This window comes from Nyctibius grandis, chromosome 3 (genome assembly GCF_013368605.1).
Source record: "Nyctibius grandis isolate bNycGra1 chromosome 3, bNycGra1.pri, whole genome shotgun sequence".
In the NCBI taxonomy this organism is placed as follows: domain Eukaryota; kingdom Metazoa; phylum Chordata; class Aves; order Nyctibiiformes; family Nyctibiidae; genus Nyctibius; species Nyctibius grandis.
In genome coordinates this window covers 3,888,612-3,902,890 of record NC_090660.1, presented here as the reverse complement: position 1 = coordinate 3,902,890, position 14,279 = coordinate 3,888,612, and the positions used below count along the sequence as shown (strand labels likewise).

The 14,279-nt window shown below is 41.0% G+C and overlaps 1 protein-coding gene across 6 annotated transcripts in view; it reads left to right on the top strand.

Annotated features, from left to right (window-relative positions):
• Window positions 1-14,279, top strand: part of TNS3 (tensin 3) — a 256,330-nt gene that overhangs the window by 168,886 nt on the left and 73,165 nt on the right. For 5 of the 6 annotated variants that reach the window (XM_068395995.1, XM_068395996.1, XM_068395994.1 and 2 more), the window contains one exon: window positions 8,138-9,397. The exons of the other annotated variant lie outside the window; for it this stretch is intronic. In XM_068395995.1, the coding sequence (XP_068252096.1) occupies window positions 8,138-9,397 (1,260 nt within the window). The remainder of the gene's footprint in view (window positions 1-8,137; window positions 9,398-14,279) is intronic. 6 annotated transcript variants of the gene reach the window in all.

The following is a 14,279-nucleotide window of genomic DNA, read 5'->3' as shown; positions in this document are numbered from 1 at the left end:
TCGTGTTTACATTTTCATTTGCTTTTTCTGGCTGATACAAGTCTCATGCTTCTTTAGCAAGACCATTTACCTCCAGGAACAGGAACAGAAGCTGTGGCTCAAACATCAGGAGCAGAGACATTTCTTGCCTTTTTAAGCTGGGATGTTTGCCCTAGCTCCAGGTTTCCTTTGTGAAGGGTTTTTCTTAGAGAATATTAGTTGATTTAAATGAGCCAATGAATGACTATTGCAGAAAGTTCCTGATCGTGCCTATTGAAGAGGTAAGAAGCTTTGTTGTGGTTCAAGAGCTGGAAATACAAACCACGTGTATTTTTGTATGAATTTTATAGGAATTATATGGGAAGAGTTTGCAAGGAATGAGGGGCCTGTGTTTGTTAGGGAGGGAGAAAGGAAAAGACAAGCACACATAAAAAGATTTAACTTTGAAGGAATGCAGCTCTGGACTTGTCCAGGTTTGCCTGAAGGTAGAAATATTTATCTATGAGGTTAAAAAAAATAATCCAGATCTCCTGTAATGTTTCCTGCTGCAACATGAACAAGGGTACAGTGTGCAAAGGTTTGTGTATTTGCAACCTTCTTTTTGTTCAGGTGGACTGGGTCAGAACGGCTCTTGTTGAATTTGTGGTATGTGTGTTTACCTAGCTGGCTTGCATTTGTGTGTGCTTTCACAAGTGGTGAATGGACAAGAGGCAGTTATGGGGACAAGTCAAAAGGCTGAAAGACTGAAATCTCTTTTTAACTCACAAGCCTGCCTTTGGGTGTTTGGATTTCAAGGAGGGAAGTGCCAGGAAACACCGGCTTGGAGGGAAGCCACTGAACTTGGTATGTGTTGGTATTTCAGCTCCTAATTTTTTTATAAGTTGCTCTTTGTGTATTAGGTATGGGAGCAAAAATACATACATCCCCTTTGCTCTGAGGCTTTCATTTATAAGAGAGTCCCTGATACTGGCGGGGGGGGCGGTGTAATTCTGATCCGGTATGGGAATTTTGTCAGGCTTCAGCCTGGGCAGTTCAGGGAGTTGGAACAGCTCCTGGGAAGAGGGGTCACGCTGAAAGAAAGTGGGCCCCTTTGGTTTGGTTAAGTAAATTCCAGCATTACTTAGGTCTCCACCACTGTGAACTTCCTTTGTTTTTTGACAGCTGTGTTACTCCCACATTTTACAGAGTGTTGCTTCCTCAGGAAAAATGAGAGCGGGGATTGAGTTGTGCATTGAGATGAGGTATCGAATGCGTAAGGCCTCTGCAGTACCAGTACTTAGCAAGGCAAACAGAATAAAATTTTCCATTGCGAGTCCATTTTCTCATTTTCTTCGGTCAAAAATATTCCCTGCCTATATGCATCGTTTCAGTTTTGCAATTAAGTTGGTTATCACTTTTTGAAGGAAAACGTGGATGAGGACCAGAGTAAAGTGAAGTCTGAAAGTCTTAGTGCAGAGATATTCCAAAATAATGATTTAGAGAAAAGTAGAATGTGAAAAGAAGGTGTTGGGTAATATGAGAACAACAACTTCAAAGCCTTGTATTTGGAAGGTTTATAGTATTTGAATCGTTCCTTTGTCCTGGTTTTATGAACAAATAAACCATATATACATATCTTACATGCATATAGTTTATATATATAGTTTATAATATAGAGAGCTTATATATATATAAATAGTATACATTTGTATTTTATGTGTATGTACACACATAAATAAAAATCTAAATCTTTTATTGACTATTTGCATGTTCTCTGCTGTGATATTGAACCTTTGGAGATAGACTTGTGGTTGTTTCCATTTAAAATAAGTCATACCTAAGTATTCTCTGAGTTACCCTGGTTCAGAAACGTATCTCAGGCTGCCCAGTATAACATTTGGGTAAAACCACTGATGTACACGTGTGCTCTATAAATGCTGACTCTGTCAACAGAGTGTGATACTGTATGTTTAGTTCCCCCCTGGCAGAAATACTATATTTTATAATAAAATTATTATTTTTGCCTCACGCAGCATTTCATATTCCTTTTAAACCAAGTTAGCAGGGAAAAAATTCTAGGTAGAGTTGATTTTTTTACCATAACTAAGTTGTATTCTTTCCACTGGACATGCAGTGACAAATCTTGCACGAGTCTGAGGTAAAACTGAATTCCTAATGCTCTTCAACATCACACACCAGATTTTTTTTTATTCATTACTGGGTAATTACATGTAAGTGCTTGTCATAGATTAATTTTTGGATTTTTTTATTTAATTAAGAATGCTTTCCTACAACTGTGCAAATTTGAAAATAATTTAAATTTGTTATGTGCAATATCTGTTCTGTTTTCATGGTTGGGAGCAGCAAGTATAGATATCCAGACTCTTCAGGAGCAGCTGGATTTTTGTTTATCTGTGCGTCTCATTCTTTCTCGTCTGTTTATAATGCAGAATGATAATTTTCTGGTGACTATTTGAGGTTACCAAAAAGGCAGCTGCCTACTAGAGCAAAATGGTCCAGTTACAAGTAAATCATTTTATCCTGCAATTGCAGGTGTTCTCTTGTGGAGTCTGACAATATTGTATTCATCTTTAAATTCACAGATATGGGTACTTAAGTAGGACGTCTAGATCCTGTGCTTTACTGATTACATTTTCCTTGTGCAGCTTAAATACCTTTTTTGTATAGCTGGGTGCTCACTTTAAATGGTTCGTGCAGGACTGGGAGTCCTGGTAAATTGTTTGCTCGTTTAGTCAAGTTGAGTTCTTGGTTCTCCACTCAGGTATATGCATTTCCTTCCAATTTAGATAATCTACATTTATCCGATAATAATGCAGGGTGCATAAAATATTTCAAACTGTTAATTTCTTTCATTGTGAAGTTCTTAATAAGTGATATACCTAGGCTTGTTGTCTTGGTTATGAACACAAGCTGACGCTGAATAAGGTGGTGCTCATGTCCAGAGCTGTTCAGGCTTTTTAATCCACTGGCATTCGACGTATCAGCAGTCTTGAGGTAACAGGGTGAGATGCTGAATGCCACAACACCTAGTTGCCAGTTTTATGGTGCTGAAATATTTCAGAGAGATGCTAGTGTGCAGACATCATCCCTTGGCGATGGTGTTCAGTTCTGACAGGGCTGTGTGATTCACTAGCACATGTAGTAATTGGGAAGCCCAGACAGCTCAGTTGTTGAAACTTCACATTTACTGAGTTTCCCCATAAAAACGAGATGTTTCCATATACAGCCTCATGTGTGTAAGCTTTCATCTCCTGGCCATGAACCTTCCAGTCTCTTAAGTTTGTTGCCTCTGTTTTTGCCAAATTTTGTGTTGGGCCATCCTGAGCCAAACCCTATGAGAAGTTCCAGAAAGACTCTTCTTGTTCCCAGTAATATCTCTCAATCAGTCAGGCTTCTAATGAGTACGGATGCCATTCTTCAGTGTAGTAGAGAACTATACTTCTAAGTATTTTTGAAAAGCTCTGTTTGAAAAAAAGACATTTTCACAGAATCACAGAATCAACCAGGTTGGAAGAGACCTCTGGGATCATCGAGCCCAACCGTTGCCCTGACACCACCATGGCAACTAGACCATGGCACTAAGTGCCATGTCCAGGCTTTTCTTAAACACATCCAGAGATGGTGACTCCACCACCTCCCTGGGCAGCCCCTTCCGATGGCTAATGACCCTCTCTGAAAAGAAATTCTTCCTAATGTCCAACCTGAACCTCCCCTTCATTCATCTACGTGACAGATTAGGGGAGGAAGAAATTCCTCTAGCAAAATTTTTCTTCCTTTCATCTGATCTACTTGTCTAAAACATTCCTACACCCTTCCTTGATGCTTACCGGTTAACGCTAATTATTCAGAGAAACGAACTTTTTACAATGTCTTCTTAGTGTTCACTACAAACTATAGCTCAGATTTGAGTAGTAATTAATTTAATGTCTTGGCCAGCAATGGGTTCATTTGAAAGTTAAAAGACAGCCATTTAACTTCTACATTCATTGGAAAAAGATGCTTTTAAATTTACTTAAAAGATATGTCAGAATCCTGAAGTAGTTTTAAGTCCAAGCTTTGTACTGACACATAAATGCAGTATGAAAAGGAACAGTCTCTAAGAAACTTAAAATTGTTCAGAATTTGAAAAAAACCAAAACAAAACCCCAACAAACTCCTAAATATTGTAAAGCTGTCGTATGCAATCCAAAGTCCGATGGAAAGAAGCACCAGAGCAATCTAGTTTGCATATTTAGTAGGTAAACAGCAAAGATCATAAGCAACCAAAATCCCATCCTCTGCTGAAAGCTGTTTTCGTACATATATCCAATGGAGCTAATTCTTAATGCCATTAAAAATACATTGAGGAATTATTTTTGCACATTTCACAGTTCGCTTGTAGAGATACTGTACAGTTTAAAAAAAAATTCTAAAAAATGTTTCTTTCTTTGAAATGGAAACATAAAGAGGGGAGATGAACGGTTCTTGAGATTTATAATCCACTTATGTGACTGTGGGTTTGTTGTTTGTATTTCATTTTCTAGTTGTTTTTTGGGTTTCTGTTGTTTTTTTTTTGTTTTTGTTGTTGGTGGTGTTTTTTTCCCCGAAATGAAATGGCATAATTTTAAGTAGAGATGCTACTGGTAAGCTGAACTCACGTCTCTTCTTCCGAACGGAAGCTGTACAATTCACAGTTGGGAGACACCCAAATGGTTTGTGGTTGCTCAGCATTCCGGGCAACACGCAGAATAAATCTGATAATCTTGTGTTAGTGGAAGAAGTACTGGGCAGGGTTATCTCTGAATCTTACAGAGGTCAGATGTGCAAGACCCTCGGGTCAGTAGTCCACTGGCAGTCTGTTGGTCTTCTTGTCCACACTCCTGTTGCTGTCCTTGGATGTGATGGTTCAGGGAGGGTTAACGGAGGGAAATGCACAAAGGTTTTCCACCGATTCCGTGGCTGCACTTGAGAATTTGACAGATTTTATACCTAACATTTCTGTATGGCGAACCAAATCTGCAGGCTGGAATGTTTCATCCGGTGTGAGGTATTTATGGCTGACTAGCGTGTTTGAAGGATTTACAGCGCTGTGCCTAGTTTTGGAGAACAGAAAAGTCAGGAAGATTTCTTAATGGTTCAAGTGTGCTCATCCTGTGTTTACTTAACTGCATTCCAGTTCAGACCTGTAACCTCTTCAAGTCTATTTTGTCTCAGGATATTCAACACAAAGCAGTTTTGTATTGTTTTCTTGGTTTTAGACTCAAAACTAAGCACACAGAAAAGAAAAAAAAAATCACCTAATAGTTACTCTTTGTGGTTTTTTTTTTTAATTTTTGCAATTTATTGTGGTAACGGTATTAAATAATTCTCCATGAAGCGCCAAGTGTGCTCCATTGTCCTAGCAGTAGTGAGAGCTTATGAGAAATCACAGCATGAAAGAGGTTAAGAAACTGTCAATTGGCTGTATTTTCCTGAGATATAGTATTTTTTCCACAAATATTGCTTTTAAATATCTGTACACAGACATTCAACCTCATGCATAGCAGCTCTTATTCATCATGGGATTTTCACACATCATAAACTTCAGCAGATTTCTAACAGTTTGCCCATAGAGAAATTCTATGGCAAAGGGAATTGCTTTTCCCCCCCCCAGCCTGATAACTTGTTCTGAAAAGGAGTATTTTGGTCTTTTGCACGTGCTGTTTTTAAAATCAACATCAGACAAGTAATAGTATTTAGTCCTTAAAAAGTAAGAAGTTGTCCTGTAATTATTACCTAAAATCTATTAAACCTATCATATAACCTTCAGTGTTTAAGTATTTTAACTGATGGAAACTTGGCAGTGTGTCCCATAATGAAGGCTCTTTCCAACCAGACCACTTTTCTTGCCATTATAAACTGATGAATTCATTGCCATCGTGGGTACAGTTTCTGAATAATGCTTTTTCTAAAATGGTATGGCCTAGAAAAGCTTCCTAGTTTGGAAGCTTCATGATCATAATGACATTTTTAAGTATATTTTGAAAATGTATGGTAGAGTTGATGTTGAAATGCATCGGGCTCTCCATGATTCTGAAACTGCCACAGATGTAGACTAAGCTGTTGGTTACCTTTGACAAAAATCTGCCTGTTCTTAAATTGTAGCGGTCTAATTTTCTTATTATCAAACAATTCTCAAACTATGGGTAGGAAAAGTTATTCAGAAACTTATAGTTTTAATGGAAATGTTTTGGTAAATGAGCATTAAATCCTTTGAAAGTAGAACCACTCACTTTGGCTTGGCGGACAGGAGAAATATTTCCTCCTAAAGCTTTTCATAAGAAACAGAATTAATTGTGTTCATTTTCAGCACTGGGTAAGAGCCCAACTCTACCTCAGGCTGGTCTAATGTATGTGTGATGTGTGTAGTAACTGGACAAACAAGTCCAATAGAGGATCATAAGAATGTGCCTCCCACGGCTTCGTTTCTTCTCCTTGGTCTATAATGTCAAGGAGAGCTTTAAAAAGCCCTGACAGGCAGAGGTAGGAAAAAGTGGTTTGGATAAAATAAGCTGGATTCAAATAAACTCTTGAGCTTTTAAAATGTTCCAGAGGGAAATTGCTGTATTCAGTGTTCTGTGGTTTTATCCATTGCCAGTGTTGGTAGTAGTGAAATAACATGGAAGAGATTATTCTCACAGTAGTATTTTAAACTCAAGTGGATTTTTTACTTCCTGATTGTATATAAAAATTTGCTCAAGTTTGTGGTTTTTTTTTTCCTGGAAGCAAAAAGAGATTTTTTTTTTCAACAACTTTAATTACCCATTTTATATGTATTTCATATTTCTTGTCGTTGAGTGTATATTTTATGTGATTCCTATTAGCAGTAAAGCATAATATCTGAAATATTACATATGTGATAAAACATGTAGAGGTATGTACATAGGAGACAATTCTAAGGCTGAGATTTTAGTCTTTAACTTGTGATTCTCTTGACTTTCTGCTGTACGTTTTGCATTCATTTTTTGTTGATGATTGAAACGAAATAATTAAGATGGGCTGGTGGCTGCAGCATGAAAGAAAATCAATATGTCAGATTAAAAAAACACAGGCTGTGTGCCTTGAGATAGCAAGAAGCAGCAGGGTTCATGGATGCCAGTAACAGTTCTGGGATCAAAAGCAATATAGTCACTTCAGTGAACCCCTCCGCTTGAGTTCATTGGCCCTGTGAGAAGGTAAAACTTGGCTCACCCAGTTCTTCTGTGCATAGCTGGTGTCAGTGAAGCATGCTAAGTTGTGCTCATGCAACAGGGAGCAGGAGTTTGTTCTCAACACCCAGCCTTAGTAAACTTTGTAGCTGGATTTCCTGCAAAATTGTTGTATTTTCTGAAGATGTTCTACACAGAAAGGTCTAGCCCATATTTATTATGAACGGTTATTCATAAGCTTTAGTTGAGTGAGTACCTCAGAGATCAGAAATAAAGTTAGGTTCTTCCCATCATTGATGAGGAAGGAGTTATATTCTGATTTTTAAGGGATTATGGCCTTGCTCATTAAAACCGACACATGAAATGCATACCAGATCCTCCACACATATAGAAATTTTGTAGTCTTAACATTTCCTTGTGCATGCCTTTGTGAAGAGGCTTTCTATATATTCCAAGGACTGATGCTCTGATTGAAAGCCTGTTTTTTCCTTGCACCACTAAGAAAAGGAGTAAATGATTCTTTGTAGTGTAGTTAGACCATCAAGTAGTAATGGATGAACTGGTAATTGCATGATACATGTTCAAGGCAAGTAGTGCTGGTAGTTTCCTACCATTCTTGCTCTGAATGGAACGTGTGGTAGATGCCTCTCAAATTTCTAGCACTGTGATAGTGTAATTCTTCAAATTAGTATGAAGGGTTTGTGGAGCTATAAACATGCATTCAAAACAGCATCAAAAGAGAGAACTGTGACTGATCTTGAGCTATGAATGGCATGTTATATCTCCATCAAGAAAACTTGTAAATTGAAATGTAGAATGAAAGAGAAGAACACCATTTGTTGGTGCTGTATTTGTACAGCCAATTTTGTTTTGCAGAAACAATGCCACTGGTAGTAGCAGTACTTCTGTCATGTGATACGACACCAGTCAAAGCCCTTATATAATGCCTTGTCCTTTTCTCTCCCTTTCCTTGTTACTTATCCCTTGCACAGTGCTGCATACCCAAGGTCCCATTGATGGCAGTCTGTATGCGAAAGTGAGAAAGAAGAGCTCTTCAGACAGCAGCATCCCTGGTGTTGCTCAGGGTGTTCCTGGGACTGGCAGTCCTGATCACAGTGATCACACCCTGTCTGTCAGCAGTGATTCAGGACACTCAACAGCTTCCATCAGGACAGACAAGACCGAGGAGCGCCTCGTGCCAGGAGTCAAACGGGGTCTGAGCCCACAAGAGAAGGCAGAACTGGACCAGCTACTTAGTGGCTTTGGTCTGAAGGATTCTGTCAACACCACCAAGGATATGACCGATGCTCAAAGCAAGTACAGTGGCACTCGCCACATAGTGCCAGCTCAAGTTCACGTGAATGGAGACACCAAACTGAAGGACAGGGAGACTGATATTCTGGATGATGAAATGCCTAATCATGACCTTCACAGCGTGGACAGCATTGGGACTCTGTCTTCCTCAGAAGGGCAGCACTCCACCCACCTAGGGAACTTTAGTTGCCACAAGAGCAGTCAGAACTCGCTTCTTTCAGATGGCTTTGGAAGTAACACTGGGGAAGAGCATCACAATGCTTTTGCCCCAGACCTGGGAATTGGTGTGGATACCCTCTACGAGAGATCATTTGGAAGCACTGAGCCAAAGTCAAGTCAGCAATTGCAGCGGAATCCTTCTGTCTCACCCCAGCCTCAAGCCTATGGCCCAAGTAACTACTCTACTCAGACCTGGGTACGCCAACAGCAGATGGTCACTGCTCACCAATATGGTTTTGCCCCAGAGAATGAAGTGAGGGTTGGCATTCATAATACTCTGGAGAATTCGGGCAGTGTCCAGAGCCAGTCCCGAGTCCCGGACACCCCAACACGTGGCTCCAGCAGCAGAGATGCTGTGCAGAGGGGTCTAGGAAGTGTGTCAGGTGCTGCTGAAGCTGCAGAACATGCCAGTGCTGAGAGTTTTAAGTCAAGGCCAGTACCTCAGAGGGACACAAATGGCTTGGATCTAGGACGAAACACAGGGGACTTGCCAGCTTCTCCAACTTTGGATATTGACCAGTCCATTGAACAACTGAACAGGCTGATCTTGGAGTTAGACCCTACATTTGAACCTATCCCGACCCGTATTAACACTGTCATCAGGGACAGAAATCAACTAAATGGCTTCACCAGCCTTGATGCAGATGTGGAAGGGCTTGGCAGGAGTCCTGGCTTCCATGATAAATTAGAGCTCACAAACAGGAATCCCTCCTGGCATGGTAAGCTGTGTAACACTTTCTGAATATAATGCTTTTCCTAGCACTTGTGTGTTCTTGATATGGTGCAGCAGGACCTCAAGTCATGACCTACAACTTTCAGGATGATTATTAAGGGATTATTTCTGATACCCTCTTTATATAACCATTCAAGAAATGATGGAATCAAATTGATGTAAGATAAATGAGCTTTGCAGATACTTTGTTTTTGCTTGAAAAAAGTACCGTTCAGCAAATTCTTAGATCATCAGTTGGGATTTTGTGTTTAGGAGGGTGACTGAGGACTAAAGAAGTCTAGAAATCCATGACAAGTATATGTGAGCTGCTTCACTGCTGTTTGTTTTTAATACACAGTATGCGTTTCGTGGCTCTTACAGGATTAAGTTCATTAATTTGTAGTTCTCTTGAATCTTTCCAAATTATGAGCTGATTGACAAATTGAAAATGAGATTTTTTCCAGCAGGACAGAACTCTTCTCAATGTATACAGTAAAGCTAGTGAAGGGGATAAAAGGGTCATTTAGAATAAGCCACATTTTACAATTCTGTCTTTAAATATATGGATCTGAAAAGAGATGTTTGAATTTTTCTCACAGATTCTGGTCGTCTCCCAAAGGACATAGGTGTCACTCTCAGTTCTCTTCCATTTGTAAAGCAGGTAGACTTCCTGCCCTAAAAAAGACTGGTGAGAATATGAGTTGTTGGGGCATGTTCAGGAAGAGGATTTGTTTTAAAGATAGTGATGAACTTGGAATTAAATATGAATATACAGACAGCATTTAGAATCCTGGGTAGTTTGTGTGTGTGTGGTGGGGGGGACAACAAGGCATAGTATGAATAAGGGAAGAGTTTAGGAGTCAGGAAGTTCCTTTGCTTTTTGTCATGCCCTTGCCTTTGGCAAGGCATTTCTCTCTCCTTCATCAGTCTAAGCAGGGGAAAAGGAGGGTCAATGTGTTTTCCATTTGGTTTTTAAACCTGTCTCTCACAAATATTGAACATCCTTAAGGATGTTTACATCTTACTGAGCTTCAAATATAACGTTATGCATACTGTGATTCCTAATCCACTTCCAATTCAAGTCAACAGAAGACCTCCTTGATGGATTTAATTAGACATAGAGTATAAGTCTCTGAAAGCGAGGTGGTGAGCACAATTTGTATGCTGAAGGTGCTAGGTAAGTGCTAATTGCTATCAACAGCAACTCTGTTTCTGACATTTAATTTTTTTCCCTTCTGTCTCTGCTCCAAAGCAACACCCACATTCCTACTGAAAACACAGAATCACAGGGTGATTGATGTTGGAAAGGACCTCTGGAGATCATCTGGTCCAGCCCCTGTGCTCAGGCAGGGCCACCTAGTGCCAGCTGCCCAGGACCATGTCCAGATGGTTTTGGCTATCTCCTATGTACAGTCACCTCTCTGCACAACCTGTGCCAGTGCTCAGTCAGCCTCGCAGCAAAAAAGTTGTTTCCTGATGTTCAGAGGGAACCTCCTGTGATTCAGTTTGTGCCCATTGCCTCTGGTCCTGTCACTGGGCACCAGAGAAGAGAGTCTGGCTCCCTCTTCTTTGCCCCGTCCCTTCAGGTATTTATATACATTGATGAGATCCCCAACACAGTTTCATTTGATCAAGAACTCACAGGAGGAATGCCATCCAGTATTTTGTGGACAGTTCTGCACTCTACCAAACCATGAGTACTTCTACATGATGTTTTATTTTAGCATACTAGGCATACCTTGTCTGGCATAAAAGGCTACTTATTTAAGGGACAATCAAGGAGTTAATCAACTGGTATTTGGGTCTTTAAGTCTTTTCTTTAATTTTTGCTTGGAGGAAGTACTTACTCCGTTCACACTTTTACTGTGAAGTCAGATTTTGTTGAAGTTCTCGTGAAGCCTTTCATTGACATTACAGACTTAAGGAGGAAACCGGCAAGTAAATGGTTACCCTTGCGTTTTTAGGGCCCAAAATAAATGAATGAACTGTAGATAGAGTTTAAGCACTGCAGAGAGTCCAAAATATATGGAGTCCAGGATACAGGATGCAAGACTGGAGGCTTGTGTTGGCCTCTAGTCTTGGCTTACATCATTGAGATTTATAGGCCTCATTCTAGTCATATTCCTAGTGACTTAGGATATTTATGTTTAGGAAAATTTCCTTTAAAAGTTTAACCCTTGAAGTGCTTTCTCTTCATTTTACCTTCTAATTTTCAGGGCCTTATGCTGCCAGTGTTGGTTAGCATCTTCTATCCTTGGTAGTCTCTGAAACAGAGTGCTAGTATAAAACTGTGTCGGATATTCTCAGCTGAAATCTGTTTGTAGTGGTCCTTATTGAGAGGTTGTAGTTCATTTCATCAAAGGCAGCAAAACCGAATGGGTGCGTTTAACATCTTTGTTGGCAACGTGGACAGTGGGATTGAGTGCACTCTCAGCAAGTTTGTCAATGACACCAAGCTGTGTGGTGTGGTCAACAGGCTGCAGGGAAGGGATGCCATCCAGAGGGACCTGGACAGGCTTGAGAGCTGGGCCTGTGCAAACCACATGAAGTTCAACAAGGCCAAGTGCAAGGTCCTGCATGTGGGTCGGGGCAATCCCAAGCACATATGCAGGCTGGGCAGAGAATGGATTGAGAGCAGCCCTGAGAAGAAGGACTTTGGGGTGGTGGTTGACAAGAAGCTCAACATGAGCTGACAATGTGCGCTTGCTGCCCAGAAGGCCAACTGTATCCTGGGCTGCATCAAAAGAAGTGTGGCCAGCAGGTCGAGGGAGGTGATTCTGCCCCTTTACTCTACCCTCGTGAGACCACCTAGAGTACTGCGTCCAGCTCTGGGGACCCCAACATAAGAAGGACATGGAGCTGTTGGAGCGAGTCCAGAGAAGGGCCACAAAGATGCTCAGAGGGCTGGAGCACCTCTCCTATGAAGAGAGGCTGAGAGAGTTGGGCTTGTTCAGCCTGGAGAAGAGAAGTCTCTGGGGAGACCTTATAGCAGCCTTCCAGTACCTGAAGGGGGCCTACAGGAAAGCTGAAGAGGGACTTTTTACAAGGGCGTGGAGTGACAGGACAAGGGGCAACAGTTTTAAACTGAACGAGGGTAGATTTAGATTAGATCTTAGGAAGAAATTCTTTCCTGTGAGGGTGGTGAGATACTGGAACAGGTTGCCCAGAGAAGCTGTGGCTGCCCCCTCCCTGGCAGTGTTCAAGGCCAGGTTGGATGGGGCTTTGAGCAACCTGGTCTAGTGGAAATGTGTCCCTGCCTGTGGCAGGGGGGCTGGAACTAGATGATCTTTAAGGTCCCTTCCAACCCAAATCTTTCTATGATTCTATGATCTCCTCTCTCTGGTGACCAGCAATAGGACACAAGGAAATGGAATGAAGCTCAGCAGAAGTTCAGATTGGACATTAGAAAAAGGTTCTTCACTGAGAAGGTGATCGGTCACTGGAATAAGGTGCCCAGGGAAGTGGTCAGGGCACCAAGCCTGTCAGAATTCAAGGAGCATCTGGACGATGCTCTTAGTCACATGGTTAGTTTTAGGTAGTCCTGCGAGGAGCAGGGAGTTGGACTTACGGGTCCCTTCCAGCTTGACATATTCTATGCTTATATGTATTTATTTTTCTTTCCTCCAGCTCCTGATTTGTTGGGTGTGGGGAGACATTGTTAGTTTACATGGCTGGGCCTGTAAGCTAAAGCACCATCATTTTCAACAACTGCTACTTCAGAGGATGGCATCTTCTGGTAGAAGAGGCAGAGAGTAGCAATAGTAAGGATTTAGATATTTTAATTTACTCAGGGCCTTTAGGCAGCTGAGTGCATTTGAGTGCCCTAAAGTTTAAAGACCTCTGCTTGTGGTTAATGTAGGTAGTGTCTTGAGGAGTTTCCCTTGTGTAATGATAACATGCCTTGCTCTTGAGTGATAAGCAGCAATTTTAGATGTGTGTTGAGTCCCTTGCCTGCCCTTTGAACCCTTTGAGTATATTCATTGTGATAAACAGTGCAATTTTATGTTGTGTCTAATGCAATTGAAATGCAGCAGACTGTTCCCAAGAGAGGTGGCCTTACGGTGCCTCCGTGATCCTTGGGCATGCATTACCCCATTCATCTCTGCATCAGATCTGGTAACTGTTCAGTAGTGGGGTTTGTTGGATTAGCTTGTTAATTTAATGGTTTGAAGATTTTCTTATGGGTTAGTTCTCTGTCAGATCAAAGAGTGAGAACTTGCAATGTGGACAGGTAGTCACTAAACTCCATGTGCAAAGAGATTGGTGAGGGCACATGGCGGGAGATGGGGGGCAAGCAGAAGGGCCATTTTAGAAGCCTTTAAACCAGATAGAACAGGTTTATCCTGAAACCCACATACTGATATCTTTGTGACAGGACTTGATCTGTAGGAACTTCACTGTGAGGAACACAGTCATTCCACTGTGTTACCAAACACCATGAGGAAATTATGGTTAATACTGGGGCAGAGCTATGAGAAAGGTAAATTCAATATTTTAGGGCATTAGCTCCAAGACTTAGGTTGGAGATGCCAGGATTCACCTGCCGTAATCCAGATGATGGTTATAGTTCTGAGCATAAAACACAGATGTTCTGATACGTTCTTTCAAACTCTGCATAGCACTTCAAAGGAGTAAATCCAGAAGTATAGTCCAAACATCATGGTATTCTACAAGGCAGATAACTGAATGCTGGAAAAGTAACCTACTGTTTCCAGAAGCCCCTACCACTTCCCAAGCCTCAGCTGTATAAGAAAATAGGTAGATAAATTGAAACAGCGAAATTAGTGTATTTTGACTGCGAGTGGGAACAGGAGCAGCAAGCCTAAAGTTTGAGCAACAAGGAAATACTCTTTATTAGCTCCCTTCCTTTTCCAAACATGCTTGACAGT